This window comes from Antennarius striatus, chromosome 24, assembly GCF_040054535.1.
Source record: "Antennarius striatus isolate MH-2024 chromosome 24, ASM4005453v1, whole genome shotgun sequence".
NCBI classification, from domain to species: Eukaryota; Metazoa; Chordata; class Actinopteri; order Lophiiformes; family Antennariidae; genus Antennarius; species Antennarius striatus.
The window spans coordinates 942,992-968,716 of record NC_090799.1 but is presented as its reverse complement, the minus strand read 5'-3'; the positions used below and the strand labels follow the sequence as shown (position 1 = coordinate 968,716).

At 49.7% G+C, this 25,725-nt stretch overlaps 1 protein-coding gene across 2 annotated transcripts in view; it reads left to right on the top strand.

Moving 5' to 3' along the window:
• Nucleotides 1-23,582, top strand: part of kcnh7 (potassium channel, voltage gated eag related subfamily H, member 7) — a 29,046-nt gene extending 5,464 nt beyond the window's left edge. Inside the window, exons 3-17 of one of the 2 annotated variants that reach the window (XM_068309257.1) lie at nt 5,192-5,347; nt 8,736-9,209; nt 10,836-10,856; nt 12,304-12,518; nt 16,015-16,440; nt 18,129-18,360; nt 18,447-18,614; nt 18,722-18,921; nt 20,391-20,643; nt 20,838-21,043; nt 21,238-21,319; nt 21,934-22,212; nt 22,677-22,842; nt 22,981-23,173; nt 23,259-23,582. In XM_068309257.1, the coding sequence (XP_068165358.1) occupies nt 5,192-5,347; nt 8,736-9,209; nt 10,836-10,856; nt 12,304-12,518; nt 16,015-16,440; nt 18,129-18,360; nt 18,447-18,614; nt 18,722-18,921; nt 20,391-20,643; nt 20,838-21,043; nt 21,238-21,319; nt 21,934-22,212; nt 22,677-22,842; nt 22,981-23,173; nt 23,259-23,510 (3,323 nt within the window). In that variant the 3' untranslated portion in view covers nt 23,511-23,582. The remainder of the gene's footprint in view (nt 1-5,191; nt 5,348-8,735; nt 9,210-10,835; nt 10,857-12,303; nt 12,519-16,014; nt 16,441-18,128; nt 18,361-18,446; nt 18,615-18,721; nt 18,922-20,390; nt 20,644-20,837; nt 21,044-21,237; nt 21,320-21,933; nt 22,213-22,676; nt 22,843-22,980; nt 23,174-23,258) is intronic. The other variant, XM_068309258.1, reaches the window with a different exon arrangement.
• Nucleotides 23,583-25,725: the final 2,143 nt, after the last annotated feature.

Sequence of the window (25,725 nt, the reverse complement as noted above, 5' to 3'; positions counted from 1 at the left end):
TTGGCGGCGACGACGCACGGCGCCTCAGATTATTCTTTTTGTCGTGTGGCTTTCGGACGGCGACCTCAGATTATCTCCGTGTGCGGCATCGCAAATCTGACACGGGGGGGGGAAGCACAATTACAGGATAATGGGATGGCAGGATCAGACCTTTCCTCGCCTCACGCTGAGAACACGCCTGTTACCGGCGGTAAACACGCCACTAATGACACACATACCATGATGGGGCATTAACGGGAACACGCTTCAAACAGTTGGTCTCAGATTTCACGACGTCGCGTTTTTTAATCCCATAGCTGGAGGCTCGTGACTAACCGTGACTCAGGCGTTTCGTGTCGTGACTCATCCTCTGACTTTCGTTTTAATTTGATGATTTTATTTGTCAGAATTGTAAAATCCGCGTTTTTCGTGCATTTAAACGCATCGCGATCGCGGCCTAGAGAAAACGGCTTTACCAGTCGTCTGAAAACGACTTCCTGTCTCCCTCCGTGCCCCCCTCCCCATCATGTAAGGTCAAAGACGGTAATAGACACGCCGGAAAAGGTCAAAGGTCGACCCGGATAAGTTGATTCGATGACAATTATAGAGAGGCAGAGAAACAAGGAGGGAGGTGTCACTGCGACCCCTCAAGCGATGCAGGAACAGACAGGCGCCCCCCCCCCCCCCGCCCCCCCCCCCCCCCCCCGACGCTGCTGGAGGCTCGGCTCGCATCAGTGTCACTCACACACACACACACACACACACTGCAATCTGAAACAATTTCTCCTGCGATCCTCTTGGCAGCGGTCGCTCCGAATGAGGGCCATCAAGAGCCCCCCCGCCCCCCCCCAATACGGCACCAACCTGCAATCACTGTCAGATGCAACCAGTCTGTAGATGCTGTGTGTGTGTGTGTGTGTTCAAGTGTGTGTGTGACCACGCCACCGAATGCATTTTAATCCCACCGATCAATATGCTGCCCCCCCCCCCACCCGCCCGACCCCCCCCCCCCCCCCAGAGGAGCTCCTCCAGCGACGTCGTCTTAATTATTGATAGTGGAAATAGAATCGAATGAAATTTCCAACATCTTGAAACCAGAACTCCTCTGCGCCGCGGAGAGGCCCGGGTGGACAGGTGCATGCTGGGACGGACGCGCAGAGAGCCGTGAGGAGCCGTCGGTGGGTTTTAATCCCAGGAGGGGGAAAATAATCAACTTTCATCGCCGTGGAAACGACGTTGAACTCTCTTAAAGGGGTCGTTTTGGATAATGAGGATATTTGCTTTAGACGACGAACGATTATTATCAATGTTTACGTTATTAAGTCTTCATTATTGATTTATTTAAATGAACACACCTGTGTATAGAGTTTAATTAAAACCCATCTGGGGGGGGGGGCGGGGCTTTAAGTACAGATTACTTCCTGCTGACGGAGCAACGCCTGAAATATTGAAGCAATATCTTTCAAAGAAAATCAAACCTCTGGAGAGAAGATGATAAAGAAATAACTCGTTTAAACGGTGGGGATTAGGAAGACGCACACGTTACCTGATGAACAGGAGGGGGCGTGACCTGGGGAGGGGGGGCGTGACCTTTCGCAACGGACGAATAGCGAGGCTTGGAGCTTTAAATGAGGTTGAACCGAGGCAACCTTAATACGGCAATTAATGTAATGTAAGGAGAAGAATGGGGGGGTGTCAGGAATGTGTGTGTGTGTGTGTGTGTGTGTGTGTGTGTGTGTGTGTGTGTGTTCAAAGGGGGGGGGGGGGGGGCTCTGTGGGAACAGGTGTGTGTGTCGTCATCTGAGCTTCATCCTGCATGGCGTCCAATGATGATGCTGATTCAAGGTCAGAAATATGGAACAGGTCACCAAGGTGGGGGGGTTTGGGTTGGGGGGGGTTGGACCGATCCCCCCCCCCCGTGTGATTGGCGTTCATCCGTGTAGATTCGGTCGTAAACGCGTCCGCGTTCACTGCCGCGCCATCTGCAGCAGCAGATTAGCAGGTAGGCCTATTAATCCAGGTGGGGGGCAGCATGTCGGGGCGGGGGGGGGGGCAGGCCAAGTGAAAAATGTCTGAATCGATGGATCTACTTTATGTCCTCACCCTCTACACGGATTTACTCCTTTATTAACTTTCTTTCACCTTGACAAAGTTTGAGATTGTTGTGCCACAACCCCCCCCCCCCACACACACACACACACTCCCCCCCCCACCCTCAATCATCCTGACAGGATTAGAGAACACTATAGAACAGATGTGGTCGCAGCACATCCATCCATCCACCGGCTGAAGGGGGGCAATAAACTGAGTCATGTGTTTTTTTTTCCTCCACCTTGAAGTCACATGACCCACGCTTCCTTTAAAGGTGCATCATCATCATCATCATCATCATCATCCTCATCTTCATCCTCATTCAGGTTCATTTAGATTTCGCTGGACGTGAAATGTTTTTGCTAATTAATGCTGCCGGCCTCGCTCGTCTTCCTCCACGCCCGTGTGTGTGTGTGTGTGTGTGTGTGTGTGTGTGTGTGTGTGTGTGTGTGTGTGTGTGTGTGCGTGCGTGCGTGCGTGTGTGTGTGTGTGTGTGTGTGTGTGTGTGCGTGCGTGCGTGCGTGTGTGTGTGTGTGTGTGTGTGTGTGTGTGTGTGCGTGTGTGTGTGCGTGTGTGTGTGTGTGTGTGTGTGTGTGTGTGTGTGTGTGCGTGCTTGCCTTCAATCGTCCGTCGGGTTTGAAATTTGCATCATCGGCGGCGTTCTGTTTGATGCGTCCCTTCAGAACACGTCAGACGGGCCGTCCTGAACAAAAACAACCGGATTGGAGGACGGATGGCGTGACGAGTGGAGGAGGGGGAACTTTTTTCTTCAGGCACGTCTTTGGGCAGCTCATTGTCTTTTTTTTTTTTTTTTTTTTTTTTTTTTTACATACGGAGGCAAATCCGTCCCGCAAATTTGACCCACATGCAAGTCAGATGGATGGAGGTCAAAGCAGAGAACACACACTTCCTCCACACACACACTTCCTCCACACACACACACATCTATTCATGATGGAAGGGCTCCTCTTTCATCCCTTCTTTCTCTCTCTGATTCAAGTACCGGATGCAAAAAAATAAATAAATAAAAAAGCAGATTTAACCTGGCAGCAAAAATAAAAAAACAAGTCAATAAAAAAATAAAAATGTCTCCACGAGTCTAATTAGTGGAGGTTTTTTTTTAATTTTGCAAACTCACTTCTTCTACGTGTCTATTCTTGGCTGCAGCCTTCATCTCTTCATCATCATCTTCCTCTCTCACACACACACACACAAACACACACACACACCACCAGGCCTCCTCTCATTCCTTATATCGCTAAACAAGTCCATTATGCTTTCTAGAACATAATACTTAGCTCCTATGAATAATAAATGCCTATGGTTTCCAAAGCGGCTTATTTTTAGAGCACACACACACACACACACACACACACACACACACACACACAGATTGCTTTACAAAAGCTGAGGCGTGCAGAGGTTACACTGAGGAGTGTGTGCAGGGATTGGTGTTTGGACCCCTGTCGCTTTTATTCACTCCGATTTAAACCAGAGTGGCCTTTAATCCCATTAAGCTGTAGTCTAAATCAATTCCACCACAATAATTAAAGGTCGCAAGGATTTTCATCCTTTCTAAAATTGCCAGACCTGGATTTTTATTTTTTTTTAACTAATTTCCGGTAAAGTAAAGTTGCTCAATTTTGAAGGAGGGGGTCGGATTCTTGTAATTCATCTCAAAATACAGTATGTTCTGCACTATAAAGCGCACTGGATTATAAAGCGCACTGGATTATAAAGCGCACTGGATTATAAAGCGCACTACTGGTTTATGAGAAAATTGAAGGCTTTGGCTGCACCTAATAGCGTGGAAACTACTGTAATCTAACTCCTCCTCTTGGTTTTGGCGCGTTGTGTTGCATCCAATCTGATCGCCACGGCAACGAATGATGTTGATCTTACAAACCGATGAACGTCTCTTCCGACATCCTGAAAACGTACATCCAGACGCCGGCGTGTAAACCTACGCCTGCAGTTGGGGGGGTGGGGTGGGGGGTTTCTTACACGTTTTGTCACCACAGGCTGGGGGAGGCATGATAACCCCCCCCCCCTCTACTCAACTCTATCCGACTGGAATTAATGGCTGCGTCCACTCTCTGTGACATTGATGTACTATTAGGGGCAGGTTAATGCTTAGCCCAGCGGAATCAGAGCCCCCCAATTCATAAATCACCCCCCCCAGGCCGGTGAAGAAGCCGTTGTTTGTAATGAAGCTGCACAAAAGGGCCGAGCGGGAAAACGAGGGAGAACCGGCGCCGCAATTATTCCACTCCTCCATCCATCCCATCTCATGCATTCATGGAGCCGAGTCGGCGACGCCTGTGCAGCAGCGTGTCTGCCTCCCCGTCCCCCCCCCCCCAGAAAAGAAATGCTGTAGGCCGGTTGCCTGCTGGGGGGGAGCTATAAATAACCTCCTGGTGACAGCAGGACTTAGAGCGTAATGTGAGGGAGAGCATCTTCCAGAGATCGTTACAGAACACCGAGCATAGATTTGATTTTTGATTTTTTTTTTGGTTATATTTAATCCAAAGTCTGGTATAAATATCTCGCCTTTCGCATAACTCGTCTGTCGTTTGATGAATTAGAAGCGTTTAGAGCAGAACTCTGTTAAACACCCCCCCCCCCGCTGTGCGATCATCAACAACTAACAATCGGCAGCGACGTCTTCTCCTTTTTAATTACCTGCATCACGAGCGCGTTGAGTGCACGCATCCGTGCGACGTAGTGGTGACTTGGCACGATGGCGATACAGTAATTAAATGAAGGGGGGGGGCGTATTTAACTGCACCGAGCTGCAGCGGGATCGACCCCGCCGTGTCTGCATGTATGAAATCATTCGGCTCCAGAGGCTTTCCTCTCAGCCGACCCTTGACCTTTCCTCCCCTCGCTGCTTCCTTCCTCGCCGGGCGTCTCTGCGCACGCGGCGTTATCTGGAATAAGATGTTTGAATGTCAAAGAGTGTTAATGGAGCGCTGGAGGGGGGGGGGGGGCGAGCCGCGCCGCCTCTGAAGAGCTGTTGTGTTGTTTCTGTGCAAAAACAAGCTTTTAGCGCAGAAAGCCATTAAATCAGGCAGAGGATGGAGCAGCAATTTCTAACTGATTTGATTTCCTGTGGGTCTAGGTTCCGACTTCCTGTGCGCCACCCACATCATCCCCGTGAAGAACGAGGAGGGCGTGGTGATGATGTTCATCCTCAACTTCGATTACGTCCTGGATGAAGGCAGCAGCGACTCGCTGGAGAAGCTCAACCACACCTCGCCGTCCAAAGCCGACCAATGTGAGTGGAGAACGAACGACTCTCATCATTTATTACATTTATTTAACCAAAATCACCTGTCCGTCGGGCGCAGGTGAAGTCGATTGGAACTCAGAGGCCAGCCACACTTTTTCAGAGCGAAAGGAAAAACACTTTGCGAAGCTGCAACCTTTTCCGTACTGAACATTTACTGCTGGGCTGACAGTTTTCATGTCAGAATCCATCCCTTCATCCTGAAAAAAAAACCCCACTTTCTAAATCATAACTGCCTCCGAATGTTGCAGGAAATCGTTTCCAGCCAGTCGTTGATGGCTCAGATGTTTGCCTGTAGCGTTTACCTGCTCAGCTGTCAATTAAATCCGACGTCTTTTTATTCCGAACAAAAGGATTCGCTGCTTTTATTGGCTGCTTGACGTACCAAAGGATTTTCAAAATAAAAGCGCAGCGTACTGATGGACGTTTTAACTCCTCGGAGTGTTTCTGAGTCCACGTATCGATGCTAAAAATGTGCTCTAATCTCTAATCTAACAGGAGTACTCATATCCGACCCCCCCTGTGTGAGAGCGACCGATCTGACCCCTCTATTACGGTGACAGATGCCACAAAAGCACAGATTCTCTCTACTATCTTTAGCCTTTGCAGCGTCAGACCTCACTTCCTGCTCATCGCGTGGGAAACCCCCGCTCCGACAGCTCCTCTGGCATGTTGACACCCCCGTTTAGCAGACGCTGATGTGTTAGCCCGCCATCATCCCAAAGGTCTGGCCCAATTATAGCTCCTAGCCTGCCAGGACGGCCTGATGAACTGCTGGAGAGAGCGCCGCCACCGCCGCGCTGCCCATCGCTGTCGGTGTAATCCCGTGTAATTCCATTCCCCCGCGGCGCCCTCAAACCGTCGCTCTCTTTCCATCGCTCTGACGTATAAAGTAGCGGCGCGGAGGACCAGAGGTCACCTCCAGACGGCCCTAATTGGATGGAGCCCCTAACAAGCCGGCGCGCCTCACGGGACGGCGGCGAAGGGGAGCGGCGTGTCGACTTCCTGTTTGGCTCTCCTAACGGGAGGCAGTCGCTAAAAACCATTTAACGCCGATGTGAGTTTGTTAAGCAGGTTGTCCCCGCAAAAGATTTATGATCTGCACACGAGGAGAGCCCCCGCTTTTTTACTCAGATTGTGACTCTCCCTGTATAATTCAGGAGAACCTCTCGGATGAGCGGACGGGTACGGATGTTAGCCGGACCCGACCGAGCGGCTGCTGAGACGATGATCCGTGTGTTGCATTATGCAAAAGGAGTTCAATGCATCAGCGCTAGATTTCATGTTGCTGCTCCAATCAGGGTTTTCATGCATTCATTTTCTGCACCTGCAGGGTACACTCTGGGTGCAGCGCCAATGTACACAAAAACACACGTACACATTCACACCTACGGACTATTTGTGACCAGACAAAGACGCTTTGATGCTGCTGAAGACGGCACTCGACGGTCAGTGGACTGTCTCCATAGCAACGGTGAACAACAAACTGCGGGAACACTTTTACGTTTCTAACAGCACCATCTAATGGTTGGGGTCTGTTTTTTGGGGGTGAACTGCGCCTCACAGGGGCGGTTCTGGGTTGTATGTTCTCTCCAAGTCTGCATGCGTTCTCTTTGGGTTCTCCGACTTCCTCCCACCCCCCAAAAACCATGCCCGTAGGTGTGAGTGCGTGTTTGTGCACGCACTGGCGTCACACCCGGAGTGTACCCTGCCTCACTCCCCAATGCCACTGGGAACGGCTCCAGCAACCCTCAACAGTGAAAGAAGCAGGTCCTGAAGACGAATGTCGCTGCTCTACACTATCATTTATTAGCATTGTAGCCTTTGGGGGTAGAATATCTCGCTGACATTTAGAAGAAGACTCTTTGATACCGCCCCCCCCACCCCCCGCCCCCTGCAGGAATGACGCATAAAGACGTTTTTTAACAACGACTTTTTGCAGAAGTCTGGTTATAGGAAGTTTGTCTGCACCTGTTACAGAAGAACATCCCACGAGGGACGAAATGAACTCGGATCAGTTTAACGTTTTCTTTTCTTTTACAGAAACAGAGTCTGTACCTGTCCCTCTTTTAAACGCAGGAGGGTTTATTCCCCCCCCCCACTTTCTTTCCCACCCCTGACATTCGAATCACCGTCACGATGCGACAAGGGAAGCCAATTAATATTCGATGCAAATATTGCTATGTGGTATCGTAGCAACAAGGGCCGCTGTACATCCTCTGGTAGGGAGAGGTGGGGGGGGGGTTTACTTGCAAAGATTGAGAGGGAACGTTGTGGACATGCAAAACGTCTAACAACAGACTCCAAACCAGCTGTCCATCATTGGTTGGGTTCAAATCTCTTGAACCTGAGTGACCCCATCTCCACCCCGACACCAAAACGACATCCAAGTCTTTTACAAGCCAACAAATATTGGTCACGTCTCATTTGGGGGGGAGGAAATAAAGCATGAATGTCTCATTCATTCTTCTTCCCGACTCCATAACGACTACCATCTCCGTCGGGATGTGATAAAAACGCCGCTCTGACCCGAGGCGACACATCGTCTTTCTCACGTGAGAGGAGAGAGCTGCACCTCGCCGAGCCTCAAAACATTAATTCTATTTTCTTGTTTTACCCCCTGCTGGGGGGGGGGGGGGCTGAAAGCAGATATTGGAGTCGAACGGAGCGTGAAACGAAAAAGGAAAAGCACTCCGACTTTGACGATGTGTTCAGTTTCGCTCTTCCTTACGTTTCCTTCTATGCTTCCCCTGGGATTGTGGGGGGGGGGACGGAGTTCCCGATATGTACAACATATGTTCATGTGACTAAATGATTCACAATGTGCCGATCGCGTCCATATGTGGAATCCTGTTGGGTGTGAAGTGGAGCTTTTTCCACACAGAACAACGTTCTTCTTATTCCTTCACCATTCCCGTCACTCATTAGAACGCGGCGCCCCTGAACGCACCGCCATCACAATGTTTCAGCAAAAAATGTCGTCCTTGATGAATAATTGAAGGGAATTGAAGATTGAACCGACGCCCGAGGCGGACAGGGGGTTTTTATTCTTGATCTGTGGGGGTCTTTTTAAGACGGATGCATTGGCGGGTTGTTGGGCGCCATTGGCAAACAAACGCTCCATCAGCGGAGGAAGTGGAGGATATAAGAAAGCGGCAAAACAGGGGTCGTGTCGAAACCCACCGCCTCATTAAAAACCATCAAGTTTTCTGTTTCTCTGCTGGTTTGTCTCTCAAAGCGGACAAATAATTGGAGGTTCTTAATGCATAATTGAGTGTCTGCCTTCCAATCGGTGTCTTTGTGATGCTTTTTGCCTCTCGGCGCTCCAAACCGTTATATTTAACAAAATAAGAGCCTGTTTCTTCTCCTTCGTCAGGGAGGGGGAGATTCTTCCGCTTCCGTTTCCCGGCCTTACCCCTCCTGGGCATCAGCAAGCAGTCCCTGCCCCAGGAAGACCCCGACGCCGTCATGGTGGACTCCCCCCGTCACAGCGACGGCTCGGTGGCCACGCGCGACTACCAACTCCCCGCCACCCGCGAGAGCTGCAGCCCCTCCTACGCCAATGACACCCGAGCCCTCATCGGCCCCAGCCACTGCTCTACGCCCGTTTCCGGGCCCCTGGACCACTCCTCCCCAAAGGGGCCCTGGGACCGGATGCACCCAGACCACCCGGGGGCCCAGACCCAGAGCCAGGAGGACACGCTCACCGCGGCGCCGTCGATCCCAGGCCTCACCCCCACCGCCTCCAAGGACAGCATGAGCAGCATCCGACGGGCGTCGTCCGTCCACGACATGGAGGGGTTTGGGGGCAACTCCAAGACGGTGTTCAGGGACCGACATGCCAGTGAAGGTAGGGGCCCAACGGAAACAGCTGATTCTGTTGTATGTGTGGTTTATGTAATATGTATCTTATACATATATAATATATAAATATACATGTATTATATGATTATAGTATATGAAAAATATGTGGTTATAATGGGAGTCAATTGGACCATTTTTGACCATTTTCAGTTTTGTGTGTACACAGTGAAGATCTGCTATTCTGTACACTTCCACTGACAGGCATTAAGGAACTTAGAAAATAAAAATACAAGCAAACCTTGGTTTTCGAACGCTTTACACATCGAACAAATCGGAATTCGCCCAAAAAATTCTGTCTTAGAAGTCGAACAAAAATTGGAAGTCAAACGCGACACAAACGCCTTTTTCTCGCCGCCAAGTGCGAGAAAAAGGCGAGAAAAGTGGAGAGAAAACGTGACGGTAATGTGCTTTTTATTTAGTTTACTGTATTCAATAAGTTTTCACTTAATTTGCGTTCCATTGCCTACGGTACGAGTTATGGCACCGTAAACTTCTGTCCAGAAGACGACGGTTACTCGTACCTTAGGCTAACCTGATTACGTCCAAGTTTTTTTCTTTGTTTGCTTCTTTCTTTTACATTTCTTTGATACATTTCATTACTGTACAATTTGATACATAAATGACGTTATAAAATAACATATGTTGAAAAAAGGTAGTTTTCTAGCGTCATGGAACCGATTGAGACCATTTACATTATTTGTAACGGGAAAATGTATTTGGAATTGGAACAAATCGGTGTTCAAACAGCCTTCAGGAACCAATTGTGGTCGGAAACCGAGGTTTGCCTGTAGAAGAAAATTACTGGCAAATTTTCATATATTTAGCCTTTTAACTGACTGATTTATCGCGAGACAAACACACAAAAACAACAAAAATGTCCATTTTTGGCCCAAAGAATCCTCGGGGGGGTTAAATGTGTTGCTGGTGTTTTCACTCTGGGACACTAGAATGATATTTTTACACGTTTTTTTCATTGGTGTTCACGCTGATGCGTCTCCATCCCGACCGGATCGAGAGCCGATTCCGGTCCAGGACACGACGAAAACGTCTTTAAATATTAGCATTTTCGTAAAATTCTTTTCTTTTTGGGTTGGGGGCTGTTGTCGGACACTCGTGTTCTTCTCATGGCGAGAAAGGATCTTTAATATCAGCTGTAACAGATGTCATCAAGACCCAGATTTGACATAAAGGGACTCGTGGAGGACTTTATTAATCACCAGACCCCCCAGGTGCGAGTCGAGGCGTGCCAGACTCTTCATCAGCATTATAATGAGTCACCGTGTGTTCTGGGTGCGATTGATCTCCCCTTGAGCCAGAACGGCTCATTAGCCTTTTGGCCCTCATTTGGAGGAAGGTAAAGGAGCCCCAGACCGGCCCCCCCGTTACCTCCAGGACAATCAGTCCACCCCCGAGTCTATCCCCCTATCTACAATCCAAACGGCCCGCAGCCGCTGACATGATAATACGTCTACTTCACCGTAATGAATTGCTCACGGGTGCACTAGCTGGGGGGTGGGGGGTGGCGTGGGGGGGGACTATCTCCAGTCACCATTTGTCATCGTAGAAAAAGCAGAAACTTCTCTCACCTTCGCTCCCGTTTCTCTTCCCGCAGACAACGGTCGCAATATCAAAGGTAACCACAATCGCATCCCGAGCCCCCCCAGCACGGACGTGTTCTGCACAAAGCCTGCTCTTTGCATGCACCCCACCCCCCACCACAATTGAGGCTCACTATGGATGCAAACGCCCCGGCGGGTGACTGACGGTTTTGCACGTTTTCAGGTGTTAGCCTCGCAGTAAAATGACTGAACGCATGACCTGCTGAACCCCACCCTGGATGGGTGCGGGGGGGGGGGGGCGGGGGGTTAGGGTGATAGAACCAGTCTGCACGCGCTTGCATGAAGCAACACATCACATCTCTTTCCCTGCTTTTTTTTTTTTTTTTTTACTCATTGAAGAAAATCAATGAGGCTTTTAGAAGACGACGCCCCCCCCCCCCACACACCTGCAGAACCTCTGGTTCCTCGGTTTGCGTCTCAATCCTTGCCCTTTCCTTGCAGTAGAGGCGTAGCGATGCGTTTGCTGCATGCAACATCCTTCCACACAGACTGTTTGAATCTAACAGGAAGTTCCTGAAACTGACGATGTTTGGGGGGGGGGGATTTTTTTTGGGTTTTTTTGCACCTTTTTCAATCCCAGTTTGTAAAGTTGAACTTACATTAATGTGATACTTGAAGTAATGTCTTTCTACCCCTGACTCCTGACCCTCCACTCCATATTTCCCCCTTTTACCTCCTATCCCTCCTCCTTCCCGGTTGGCCAGTGTCTCGCTCCTGGATGGCTGGGGGTATGGCTTCAGCTTTTCCTGTTTTCTTTCTTTAACTTCTGCAATGATGTCTCCTCACTGTGGCATGCATACAAGCTGTGCATGCAACCTCTCATCCTTCAGCTGTCTGTTTCTCTGTCCTTGACTCTCAATCACTGCTCTGTACTTTGTGAAAAGGGGGGAGGAGAGAGAGAGGAAAAAAAAAAAACCACACAAAAAAAAAGCCATGCTGCCTCCCCTCTGCTGGCTCCAACGGCTGAGTCAGCAACTCTTTTTCACTTTTTATCACTCTCGATGGATCAGTGTGTCATAGTGGTGTCACATATTGTTGCAGGGGAGTTAATTTCCTGATTCCCACCCACCAGAGGACATTTTTTTGTGGTTTTTAAAGGCACATTTTTTGTGAATTCATAGCCAGTTTGACTACCTGTGAAGTTGCATTCTTTTGATTGTGCATCGAATCATTCTTTTTTTATTTTTTTTTTGTGCACCAACAGTGTTCTCCATTAGTTTTTAATGAGAAACTTTGGAAAAGCCTGTTCAACCCTAGACGGGTCGGTCAAAGGCTGTCCAGTTTGTATTTCAGCATCTGTTGTATCGTGTTGTGGTTGAACTCACTCCAACAGCTCCGCCGCCCATGTCACAACAAAAAATTAACAGAAACAGCCCCCCCCCTCCCTCGCGACGGGACTAGAATCGGCAGATTTTTAATAATCGGGACGTGCTTCCTGTGTCGCCCCCCCTTTCCTTTCAGGGCCGCTCAGCCAGATTAAATCCAGCCTGCTGGGCTCCACCTCCGACTCCAACCTGAACAAGTACAGCACCATCAACAAGATCCCGCTCATCACGCTCAACTTCTCCGAGGCCAACAACGACAAGAAGTGCCCCTCCCCTCCGTCGTCCGAGAAGACCATCATCGCCCCGAAGGTCAAAGACCGCACGCACAACGTGACCGATAAGGTCACGCAGGTGAGATGCTCGGTAACCGTGGATACGAGTTGTTAAAGTTTTCTTGGAAGCGTGGATATTTATTTTTATCCACTTGTGGGGGGGGGTCTGGCTCAGCTTGAGTCCCATTCCTGTTATGTTTCTGTTGTTTTAAACATCAAATCAAATCGTTTTGTGCGGTTTTATTAGATCAGGTCCAACAATCTGCTTCAATCTGCTTCGCTTTTATACCGTTTCCACGTGTCCGTTTCATTCCCATAAACCACCAGTTTATAAAACAGCATAAAATTTACAGTTGGAACCATAAAACCATGGATAACGCGACCCAACGGGAGCACAGACCCCGTCATTACTGATGATAGAGACTAAAGGCTGCGATAGGAAATAGAAATAGTTTAAAGAGGAGAGAGTCTAGAATAAATTCAGAGTTTTCCCTGTTTGAATGTAAATCTGCCTTCCATCCCTCAGCTCAGATGTTGTCGTCGGTGTTGTATAAAATCCGTCATCCCACCATCTGCTGGAGCGTTCCGTGTCACGACTATTATGGGTGTTTTGCCTGAGACTAAACAGTCTTGGCACGTAGAGTTTGTGTTTCTTACTAATTCATGTCACCAGTTATTTTTCTCCAACTGAGGCTGAGCAGACGAGGGAGGAGATTCAGTGAATGTTCGTTTATAATCACACACACACACACACCCCCCCACACACACACACACACACACACTCACCCCGCCCCTGCCTGCCCTCTACGTGCCTCTGGATGATGGATTAAACTCAGGTGTTCCGATCCGTAGGTGTCTGTCACCCGCCTCGGATCGTCAGGGATAGTCTTACCCCTACCAGACAAGCCAGAGTCGAGCCGTATATCTAAAGTTACCCGCGTTGGGGTCAAAGGTCATTCTCACCTTCCTGTCTGAGAGGCAGGGCAGAGACGGCAAGTTAATGTATCCTCAGCGGTAAGCCGAAGTTCCCCCAAACCACTGATTCGATATCAGTTTTGCATCACGTCCATTATGCTAAAACAATTAGAGCTGACCACAGCGACCTCTGACCTCAGCGGTGAACCAATCACGTTCGTGTGGTTTTATAGTTGTGGCAGACCTGTTGTGTTCTTCATTGTTGAATATTTTTGGCAACGCTTCCCGCTTTGTCCTCTTCTTCCTGTGGTTTACGGCTGACAAACCCCCCTAGTGGTCAGATTGAGGTACTGTAGCCGCAAGAAACGCCTCAATTTAATTGGCCTAAAAATGTGCCTTCGGGTTTTATTCCCTACCACAACAGCTATATAGTGAACGCCTGACGTGACAGCTCCTGTCATAATGTTGGCTGGTGTTTACTTCCTGCTGTCAGCGCCGCGTGGACGCTCTGGTAGCTACACCAGCCTGTCTTTAACCCCCCCCCCCCCTCCCTGACTAAACATACGGTGTTCAAACAGTCTGTCATGTCTATTCTCTCCTTCTAAGCGTTCAAACTATCAAAGGAGCAAATAGAAAAGAAGCCGTCTTATACAGTTTAGACGCGTCAACACTCTCCCAGACAGCCAACTGTGAAGAACATAAAGCAGCAGATGTCCTGGATTCCCCCCCCCCACCCCCTAGACTCGTCTGAGTTCATCTGAAGCTATCGTCGAGGCGTCGCTCTAATCTGGCCTTGGCTCCCTTCGCAGCAGATGGACGCCGGTCCACGAGGAGGCGAGGAGGCAGGGCTCGTGCCGTTTTCTTGGATTGAAACGTCTCAGAAACGCCACGAGTCGCCATGAAACGCCTCGTTTCTGAGTTATCTGGCCAAGCCGTCAGTTTGAACATGAAACTACACCCCAACAGGGACGAACCGGAGCTCGCTTGCGTTCAGTTTGAAGCTGAGCCAAACAGATCGAGTCTTGCATCATCCCGCGGGAGAGAGTTAATTTGCCACAAGTGCACACGGGATGAATAATTAATATATGGTGTTTTATTGAGGAAGAGTTGGGCTCCAACATGTTAATCCAAAACTGTCGCCGTGCCAATCGACCCGGGCTCCAGACGCATGAATGCATGTAGTGTTACCGTCCCGTTCTTATTGTCCCTATAAATTGAGAACAATGCAAATCAATACATTTATGAAGATTGACAGCATTTTTTAAAAATTTTATTTCGACGGCCACTAGAGAGCCCCTTCCCTTTTCAGTTCTCATCGATTCTCAAGTAATATCCCGTTTTGCGGAGCTAAAAGCGTTTGACCCCCACCATCACGCAGAGGCCAGGAGTTTCTAATAACCAATTTAATTATCAACACTTCAGCTGTTTTCTCGTGCTATCCATCATCCTCTCCTCCCAGGATTCTCCTCTCAACCACAAGGGTTATGAGGGCGACGAGGGCAGAGATACGGTGACAGATAGTCGCCAAACTGGAGCCATTTAAGGTTCATCTTCAGTTTCACTCTTGCTCAGCTACACAATAATTGTCTCTCTGCCCTTCAGCTGAAAAAACTCCGTCCGCCTCTCCCTCTCTTAACATTCACAATAACCAGCGGTGGAGCCTGAAAAGTGTCAGGCGCTCGCATTAATAGACGGATCCTCCGCCTGCACCCGTAATTACCTGCAAGTCATCAGGGCTGCGCTCCGAAATGATCCATGACGTCGCTTTAATATTGATGTTATAACCTATCAGGGTGTAAACGGTGACATTCAGGCTCTCGTCCTTCATGCGTGTTTTTTTTAACCCAACTTTTATCGTCTAACACGCTGTTCCAAAGTGGATTTTTCAATGGATGTTTTTCATGAATAGTTAAAAATTCTAATTGTTGGACTAAAAGCTGAAAACAAAACACATTAATGATTTATTTTGAGCTGTATTTGCTCTGTTTTATTGTTTGAGTTCATCTCCTACAGCCAGATTATTAATCTAAACGTGAACACGAGGCAGTTCCACATACAACGACGCCAAGACGCGTTCACTGACTGCGTTGAACCTGTTTTCTCCAACCACCAGGCGTATTTAAGATTCCTCTGATGTTCCAATGCAGAGAGGAATCTGAAGATACTTTACCCGGCTCCTCTGTTTCCTACAATGCCGCTGGACGACATCTTTTTCTCGTTCCCTGCAATAAACAACACATCTCACTCAGCTTTTGTGAAATTTAAGGCGTGTTTTCTCCGACTTTCATGTGTGTAAACATTTACAGTATTTCCCGCACTATAAGGCGCACCTAAAGGCTTTTAAGTTTCTCAAAAATCGACAGTGCGCTTTATAATCCAGTGCACTTTAAATCCAGTGCGCTTTATGATCCAGTGCACCTTATAAATCCAGTGTGTTTTATAATCCAGTGCACTTTATGATCCAGTGTGTTTTATAATCCAGTGCGTTTTGTGGTACAGTACGCCTTATATTCCAGTGCGCTTTATAATCCAGTGCACTTTATAATCCAGTGCGCCCTATATTCCAGTGCGCCTTGTAATCCAGTGCGTTTTATAGTCCAGTGTGCCTTGTAATCCAGTGCACCTTATAGTCTGTAAATATCGTCATCGTTAAATCCCAGGTCCTGTCTCTGGGTGCGGATGTCCTCCCCGAGTACAAACTCCAAACCCCCCGGATGGACAAGTGGACCATCCTCCACTACAGCCCCTTCAAGGCGGTGTGGGATTGGCTGATCCTGCTGCTGGTCATCTACACGGCCATCTTCACGCCGTACTCCGCCGCCTTCCTGCTCAACGACATCGAGGAGCAGCGGCGGCGGGAGTGCGGCTACTCGTGCTCGCCGCTGAACGTGGTGGACCTGATCGTGGACATCATGTTCATCGTGGACATCCTCATCAACTTCAGGACCACCTACGTCAACGCCAACGAGGAGGTGGTCAGCCACCCGGGGAAGATCGCCATCCACTACTTCAAAGGCTGGTTCCTCATCGACATGGTGGCCGCCATCCCCTTCGACCTGCTCATCTTCGGCTCGGGGTCAGACGAGGTGAGTCTCAGACCGACGGGGGAGGGGGTGAGTCATAGCTCTTACACCACATAATTGAATTTCAAAAACATACAGGCTTTACAGGAACTAGTTCCAAACATGATAAAGCTTTTCCTCTAATGAAGAATCTTCTTGTCGGACGATGTTGATGACCTCAGCGTCAATAATTACTCACGCAGAAGCCATTAAAGATCTCCATGGTAACATCATGACGCATCTTGTTATCCCAATAATGATCCACAGATTTATTGGGTTGATTTGGACGCAGAGAAGAAAAGACCATCTCGAGGAAAATGTTCAGTGTCCGGCGCCCCCCATTGATGAGCGAAATGAATGTTTGAATCATTACAAAATAATTAGAACGGTTGATGAGGCGGGAGGGAAGTGGTCCTGGATGGGTCCAGGACGGGTGAGGGTTGGTGGCTCACAGCTCCTAACTCATTCACAGTTTAGTTTTAACACTGAATTATTAATATTATTAATAATATTAATTATTATTGGAGCTCAAATTCAAAATTCTTGTCGCTTCAGTCGGACACAAGTCCTCCTGGCGATGCACGCCGCCAGCCGACTGGTGCGGAGACGGAACGCGTGTTCCCGTTAACGCCGTCACGCGTGAGCGCAACGACAAAAACCTATTTTTAGCAGGAGCTGAAAATAAACACACCCGCGTTCAGTTTTAACTCCCCGAGGTGTTATTTTTGCTCTCTTTGCGGGGGCAAAGACTATTTTTAGACAGAATCCTGTGGCGCCTTTGTTGCCAGGAAACCATCTCTGATAATATGCTGAGATTTTTTGTATTTTTATTTTTTTCAGATTTCATTAGAACGGTGGCAGGTAGGATCCTCCCATGAGAGCTGCTGGTTCAGCGTGTGCAGAATAGCAAATGAGACGAAGCGGCGTGGGGCGAAATTTACCTACGGGGGCCGATTGAGCGCTGCCATTATTTCCATATTAGCCTCCTGTTGTGATAAGATCTTTGCCAATTACGTCCACGTGCACGTGTGCATAATGCTCAAATTTCAAGCAATTGCAAATTACGACTGCTATTTTTGTGAAAATCTGTCCTGATCCACAGTTCAAATATTAATTTCCTTTAATCCTGGGGAAGGTGAAGTCGATTTCTGCTCATAAACAGGTGGAACAAACCGCTCTGGACTAAGCCAAGCCTTTGGGCGTCCGGATTTTCCACTAATATGAATCGTTTTTTCATTTTAATTCATTATTTTCTCCACTTCCTGCTCATATTTTAACTTTGCGTGGTGTTTTTTAACAGAAATACACTCCATACTAACCTTACTTTTCCATGCATGAAGATGTCCACCAGTTGCATCACATCCTCACTGTGTCGAAGTGTCCTGGCGCGCCTGAAAGCGGCGGCGGCGGCGGCAGATGGCTCTGAGGGATATTCGGCGGATATGTTTCATGCTGGTTGCTAATGGCGGCTTTAGCTTCGCTCCTCAGCCCCCAAACGCCTCTGATTTACTATAAGCCCAGATTTTAATCAACATCACGCCGCCTCGGTGTCATCGCGGTGTTTCGCTGAGCCGCTCTTCATCATGCGGTCGCTGTTGGCGGTGACATCAGAGTGAATGATGGGGGGGGTGAAGGCGTGGATGCTCCTTAATGGAGCCTTTAGAGATCTTCACACACTCATGAATCACCTCCATTAAACTCACCTCCCTTAGACCACCACTCTGATTGGCCTGCTGAAGACGGCCCGCCTCCTGCGGCTGGTCCGGGTGGCCCGGAAGCTGGACCGCTACTCGGAATACGGCGCCGCCGTCCTGATGCTGCTCATGTGCATCTTCGCCCTCATCGCCCACTGGCTGGCCTGCATCTGGTACGCCATCGGCAACGTGGAGAAGCCGTACCTGGAGCACAAGATCGGCTGGCTGGACAACCTGGGCGTGTCCATAGGTGGGCTTTTCCTCATTTTTTACAGTTTTTTTTTTTTTTTAAATCCATTTTTAATCAGTTTTTGGTTTTATTTTTATTCTCCGTAGGTAAAAAGTACAACTACAGCGACCCGAACTCCGGCCCCTCCATCAAAGACAAATACGTGACGGCGCTCTACTTCACCTTCAGCAGCCTGACCAGCGTCGGCTTCGGGAACGTCTCCCCCAACACCAACTCGGAGAAGATCTTCTCCATCTGCGTCATGCTGATCGGATGTAAGTCTCCCCTCACCTCTTTGATGGAACGCAACCACCCGCCCACCTGTGCATGACACCCCCCCCCCACACACACACACACACACATGTGACTTCCTCTCCTGCAGCGCTGATGTACGCCAGCATCTTCGGGAACGTGTCGGCCATCATCCAGCGGCTGTACTCCGGCACGGCCCGCTATCACCTCCAGATGCTGCGGGTCAAGGAGTTCATCCGCTTCCACCAGATCCCCAACCCGCTGCGCCAGCGGCTGGAGGAGTACTTCCAACACGCCTGGACCTACACCAACGGCATCGACATGAATATGGTATGAGAGGGGGCGTGTGTACCCCCCCCCCATCAGAACCTTTTCCATTGTCATCCGGCGACGGCGGTGGAACAATTCCACCCCGATTTTACACCCGGCGATGCTCCGCCGCCGCTTTCCTGGTCATAATAATTGTTCCTGGTACTTATATAAGTTTGTCCTTTTCCATGTCTGCCTCATGTCAAACGGAATGACCCCCCCCCCCCGCCACTCTGGTAAGAGCAGGAGGTACATGTGTGAACATGACCGATGTGGTTAGCTGTTAGCCTCCATCTGTTAGCACTCCACCCTGAATATGTCCGAGCATGCATGTGATTTTAGGACATCTGAAAACACACACACACACACACGCACACACACACACACACACACACACACACACACACACACACACACACACACACACACACACACACACACACACACACTGATTGCATGCATGCAGGTGACTCCAGATGACTTGTGTGTGTGCTGATGTGCCTTGCAGGCCACATTAAATGTTCATTTACAAGTAGATTTGCACACGGCCTGCCCTCCCCCAAACCGCACCCCCCACCCCCCCACTTAGTTTTGCATGTATTCAAACCCTCTGATGCTCATCTGGTACCAGAGACGGGAGTGAATCACTCCTGAGTGTGGGCACAGCCTCGCCCTGGACGCTGCCAGGTTTCCCTCCCCACCTCGGTGGGAGGCTTGGCGGCGGCGCGCACACCGCGGCGACACCCCCACGCTTTGCCAAATGCTGTTCAGTCTTTCCTTTCCAAATCTACTGAGAAAATCTACCAAAAAAACACCCCAGAACAAAAGCCGATTCAGGCTGCGTTTGTTCCTGTCGTGATCGTGTCATTCAGCACTTTGCATTTCATGTGTAAGTGATAAATTTATTTTTTTATTGTCCCCCTTTTTGTGTCTGAACCCCCCCCCCCCTTTGAGATTGTGGTCCGTGATCATTAGTGGTTTATGTCAGTGGTGGCTGTATGTTTGCCTGTAAAGGGGTAAGTGTACATCCCTCCTTTATTATGCATCAGAAATTCACTTAAAGTGAAGTATTTTTTGTATTTTCAACAGTTTCCCAGTCCGACTTGGACGGTAGGAACACCTGATCCTCAGATGTTCAGGTTAAAAACGCTGAAGCTGTGTTTCCTGTGCTGCTATCTGAAGCTTCTCAGTCTCTAAATGTTCTGTCCCGTCTCTCGTCTGCAGCTGGACGCTCAATGAAACCCCTAAATTGCATCGGTTGCAGAAAACATTGCAGGTTATTTCTGCTGCAGGCTGTAATAGGTTTCGAGAAGAAGGAAAGAACACAAGTGGCAATTGTTCCCCCCCCCCAAAAAAAAAAAACAAAAAAAAACTTCCTCTGCAAAAAAATCCATTCAATTTGACCTGCAACTCCACTCCCCGTCTGACCAGAAACTCTGCTTCAATCCCGATAATCACGACCCCGTGTCCCCCCCACCCCCACCCCCCAGGTCCTGAAGGGCTTCCCGGAGTGCCTGCAGGCGGATATTTGCCTCCATCTGAACAAGAACCTCCTCCAGGGCTGCAAGGCGTTCCGCGGGGCCACGAAGGGCTGCCTGCGGGCGCTGGCCATGAGGTTTAAAACCACCCACGCGCCGCCTGGAGACACGCTGGTCCACAGCGGAGACGTGCTCACCGTCCTCTACTTCGTGTCCCGCGGATCCATCGAGATCCTCAAAGACGACGTGGTGGTGGCCATCCTGGGTGGGTCCCACACCCCCAGGATAAAGAGCGAATAAATGTCTTTTAATAAGTTAAAATAATCATAAATCAGTTTAATAACGTTTTAAAGGCCATAATTTATTACAAACTGATATATTTCACATGCATATATAGATAAATGCTCTTTTTCTCTGCCGATACGGATGTTTGCGTCTTATATTTGCGTCTTTTCTCAGGAAAGAACGACATTTTCGGCGAGATGATCCACCTGTACACCAAACCGGGGAAGTCGTGCGCCGACGTGCGAGCGCTGAGCTACTGCGACCTGCACACCATCCAGAGGGAGGAGGTGCTGGAGGTGCTGGACATGTACCCCGAGTTCGCCGATCACTTCCTGACCAACCTGGAGCTGACCTTCGACCTGCGCGACGAGAACGCCAAGGTGACGAGGAAACGCCTTCTCAAACTCTTTCATTCCAACACGGCGTGGGGATGTCTGTGTCGCCATCTGGTATTTATTCTGCTCAGCGGAGACCAGCAGGCGTTTCTGTTGCCGTGGAGAAAAAGCGCTGCCTTCGCATGAATATGTGACTATAATCCAGCCCATAATAATCATAAAAACGTGTCTCTCCACAGACGACCAGTCAAGGCGCTGATTCCAACCAGGACGGCGTGGCGTGTGCCAGACGGGTGTCCTACAGGAGGACGTCGTCCACAGGTCAGTGTGAGTCACATGACCGCGTTTACAGCCGTAAATCAGTTACTAACACAGGTACGAGAGGGAAGTGTGTGTGTGTGTGTGTGTGTGTGTGTGTGTGTGTGTTGTTCTGGCGCCGCTGTGACAGACGACCAGGCTGCTAAAGACAGATAACGTGTGAAGACGAGCGACTGAGCTGTTTGCTGCCGCAGCGACTGTTTTAATTGCATTATAAACGTGTGTGTGTGTGTGTGTGTGTGTGTGTGTGTGTGTGTGTGTGTGTGTGTGTGTGTGTTTATCCCGCGTCCTCAGATCGTTCACACTCTTGATAGTTTCTGCCGTGACGCCGCATAAAAAAACGCTTTTGCGACGAGCCTCGGCCTTGTTTTTAGGCAAATCTAATTGGTCGCCATGGTTACCGTCTCTCAATTCAGCATCAGCATCTTCCAGTATAAGGAAACCGACGACGGTCCGTTTCAGTCCGGCAGCTGGCGTCACGCCCCTCCGCCGGTGTTTGTCCTCAGTTCACCCCCCCCCCCAACACCTGTTGTGAGAGATATTGAGACAAACCCTGGTTTCTCCCCTGGGGGGTAGGGGGCGCCAGAGAATTCCCGATTATCATTTCATCCCCACAGGCTCCCCCCACCAGGAACCGGCGGTCGCCTACCAAAGCCCGGAGATCTACGCCTCCACCGCCGCCGCCGCCGCCGCCCGGGGGAGGAGGGCATCCGCCGAGGAGGGGGAGGAGGAAGACGAGGAGGAGGAGGATGAGGAAGGGAGGGAGGAGGAAGAGGAGCAGAGGCCCCTGTGCTCCGGGGTGCTGGGTTACCCGGTGGTGAGGGACCACGCCCTGGGGCTGGAGCGGAGCGCCCCCCCAGACGCTCAGAACAACACGCAGAGCCAGACGTACGAAGGTGAAGCATCCCTCCTCTTCATCACTTCCTGTTGTGACTGTTCGTAAAGTCGGGGGTTTTATTTTAGACGCTTTTGTTCCTCCGTGTCAAATAAACGTGAACGGATTCTATTTCTGCTCAAACGTGAAACACAAACCGATTTAAGACGAGTCAAAGAGACCAATCCGCTTTCAAAGGCGCTAACAAAATAAAATCACCATGAGTCATGACGGTGACACGTCAGCTTGTGATTGGATGTCGTCCTGTCCGTCACTACGACGTCGCTGCGTCTGGCGGGATTGGATTTATTCAGGGAATCTGAGTTTTAATGATCGGTTTGCTGCGATGCGTTCGAGGACCGTCTGACGAATCAAACACGCTTAGTCGAATGAGGAGCCGGCGCTTTACGGGATGATGCGTCCCCCTGAGGCGGCGTTCTGATAACACACACCGTTTATCCCACGCGTGTGTTTGTCTGCATTCAGACGCGCCGGCGGAGGAGGAGTGGGCGTGTCCGCGTCCCGCCGAAGACGGCGAGGAGCCGGCGCCGTGTGGGGGGGAGACCCCCGGCGGGGAGGAGGACAGCGACACCGACCTCACCTATGGGGAGGTGGAGCAACGGCTCGACCTGCTGCAGCAGCACCTCAACAGGTGAGGGAGGGGCGGAGTCAGAGGGATCATGGGAGTTGTGGTTCATACACCTTTCTTAAATCTTTAAATGTGTCTGATTGATGAAGGAAATCTGATCGATCAGGATTGAAAAGTCTCTGACAGGCGTTTCGTTCTCAGGCTGGAGTCCCAGATGACCTCTGACATCCAGGCCATCCTGCAGCTCCTCCAGAGGCAGACGGCCACCGGCCCCCCCGCCTACAGCACCGTCACCTCCAGCCCGGAGTACCAGAGACCGGCTGTCAGGATGCAGCCGGCGTCCGCCCCCATCCAGACGGATCTCAGCCTCGCTGCTGCTCCACCTCGGCCACAGGTGCCCCACCTTCACCCTAGATCGACCAATGAATGCGTTTCTCAGATGACCTGACATTTACATGCCCCCCCCCCCCTCCCCTCAGACCTCCAACTCTGAACCGGCCCAGAACCAATCCAAAGATCCCTCCCCAGAGACTCTTCCGGACCAGGACTTGGCCGCCCTGCTGGAGGCGGATGCAGACCCGGAGCAAAGACACACCCACGGCGGCGCGGACGCCGCGGACCCCCAGGGGCTCCCCCAGGGCCGACAGGCCTCTCTCCCTGACGTCCCCAGCAGCTCAGGAATAGTGGGACTCCACAGGCCAGTTTCTGACCCGGGGCTTCCAGGACAGTAGGTCTACCTGCTGGTCGGGCCGCGCTGAAGGTCTTCTCTTAAGCTTGACTCAGGGTCTAAGAAAGAGACTGAATATGCAACAGGAAAACAAACTGTAGATTTTCTTCCGTTCCTTTTCAGAAACAACCCCCTCCCACCCCCCACCCTTCAAAACGCTCTGATTTCCATGTATAAAGTCCATTTATACAGAGGTATTTATACACTATATTTAACATGTGAGCTCATCTACGTGTACATACGTGTGTGGAACACTGCCAGCAACACGGGGCACCTATGTGCTGTTTTTTTTTTTATCCTAACATGTCATGCATGTTTTTGGGTTGTTTTCCGGTGCATGTTCCTCAAACTGCAGCTCGCCAGGCCATCAGGCGTGCTAGCAGCATGCTAACAGACGACTGTAGCGACCGCGTCTGCGTTTCTACTACTCCTCCCTCTCCACTAGGGGGGGACAAAAGCTACTTGAAACTCCCTCTGAGGCATTTCCACACCCCGAAGTTCACCTTGTATCAGCAGCTACACACGAGCTGAATACCCGTCTGTATATTTAGCGTGCCTACCGTACAAGACGACGTCTGATTCAGCTCTAAATCCGGACGGCGGCGTAACGGGAGGCGTTTTTCACTCTTTGAGAGCAATAATGAGGGAACAGACTCCCAGTTTGTTTCTGGAGTCCGTCCTCTAAACGTTACAAACAAAAACGACGCACAAAGTTGTGGATTTTTTTTTAAACAGCTACCACAAAAACCGCCTCGATCGCACGAACACGAACGCGGTTTCCCCAACCGTTCCTCCTCTGAATGTTTGGGGGAAACAGCCGTCTCGGGTGGATTTCCTTCCCCTTGTCTCGTTTAAAATGTGACACCACCACCACCTTTCCCCCTTTTTGGTGTCGGCGTCGAGCTTTGGTCACTCTTGGACAATTCAGTTCAAGCTCATTTGTTGTTTTCCTCGCCTGGATGGTGTTTTGTGCGAGATTGAGGTCAAGACTCCCGAGAGGGTCGTTCCGAAAGCTTTTAGCCTTTCGTTTTTCTGGAAGATCGTGATCGATTTTTTTTTCCAACCATCCAACCATCCATCCGTCCGTCCGTCCGTCCGTCCGTCCCCTCCTCCAAACCTCCTTTAAATGATCCGAAACAAACCGACCCGTCGTCGTCTTTTCCAGCTCCCTGCTTCAGGTCTTCCATTATCGATGTCTGTGTGGGTTCTCAGTGATCCAGGTCACGGTTATCCAGAGCTGTTTACATCAACCCGCTGGACTTTAAGGGAGTTTCTTGAAGACGTTTCTCCTCTCATCCAAGAGGCTTCTTCAGTTCCTGCGGTGGCAACATCAGAACTGAAGAAGCCTCTTGGATGAGAGGAGAAACGTCTTCAAGAAACTCCCTTAGAGTCCAGCGGATTGATTCAAACAGCTTTGGATCTCCCATCATCTGACTAAAAAGTAGAATGAACCCGACCCACAATGCCGCTGAGGACGCCGCTCAGCCTTCAGTAGCCTTAGCTTCATAAGCAACAGACGCACGTGTTAGCGAATCGTTCTTAGGCTGCATGACAAATGAATTAGTCATTTTTAATTGACGTTCCCACTCTAGCACAATTTACTGCATGGAGACGTTTGAGTGAATTAGAAAATAACCGTCTCGATCAGCTCGTATTAACGTGTAAGGTCCAGCACATCGGTCATCCAGAGAAGAATCAGCTAAGACCTATTTTTCTAAAAGGAAAGTATTTAATTTGCCATTATTTTTCTATGTACCTTATTTAGTTTGTAAACGAACGCCCGACGTTCCAGCGCTGACGGGACGACGAACGGAACGCACAGCCTCTCGATGTAGCAAACAAGACGTCAGCGACGGCCACTTTAAGCTTTGTCTGCCTTGATAACATCGTCACACGTAGGAGACGAAGACGCTCGTTTGTTTCCTACGCTTAAAAAAAATAAAAAATAAAAAACTGGGACGAGTTTAAAAAAAAAAAATTTCCGGGGGTTTCCTTTAAGCTTTCTTTCTCGAGCACAGATGTAGAACAAAAGTTGCTAAAGCCTAACTGGACGAGTCCGGCGCCTGAAGGGTCTCCTGAACTTTTATGGGATTTGCAAACTTTTGCACAGAGATTAGAAAACTTGCTGTACTGGATTCTAAATGTCACTTTTTAAATCTAGTGCTGTTCACAATTGTTTTTATGCATTTTTTAAATGTTTGCCACTGTATTTTATACAA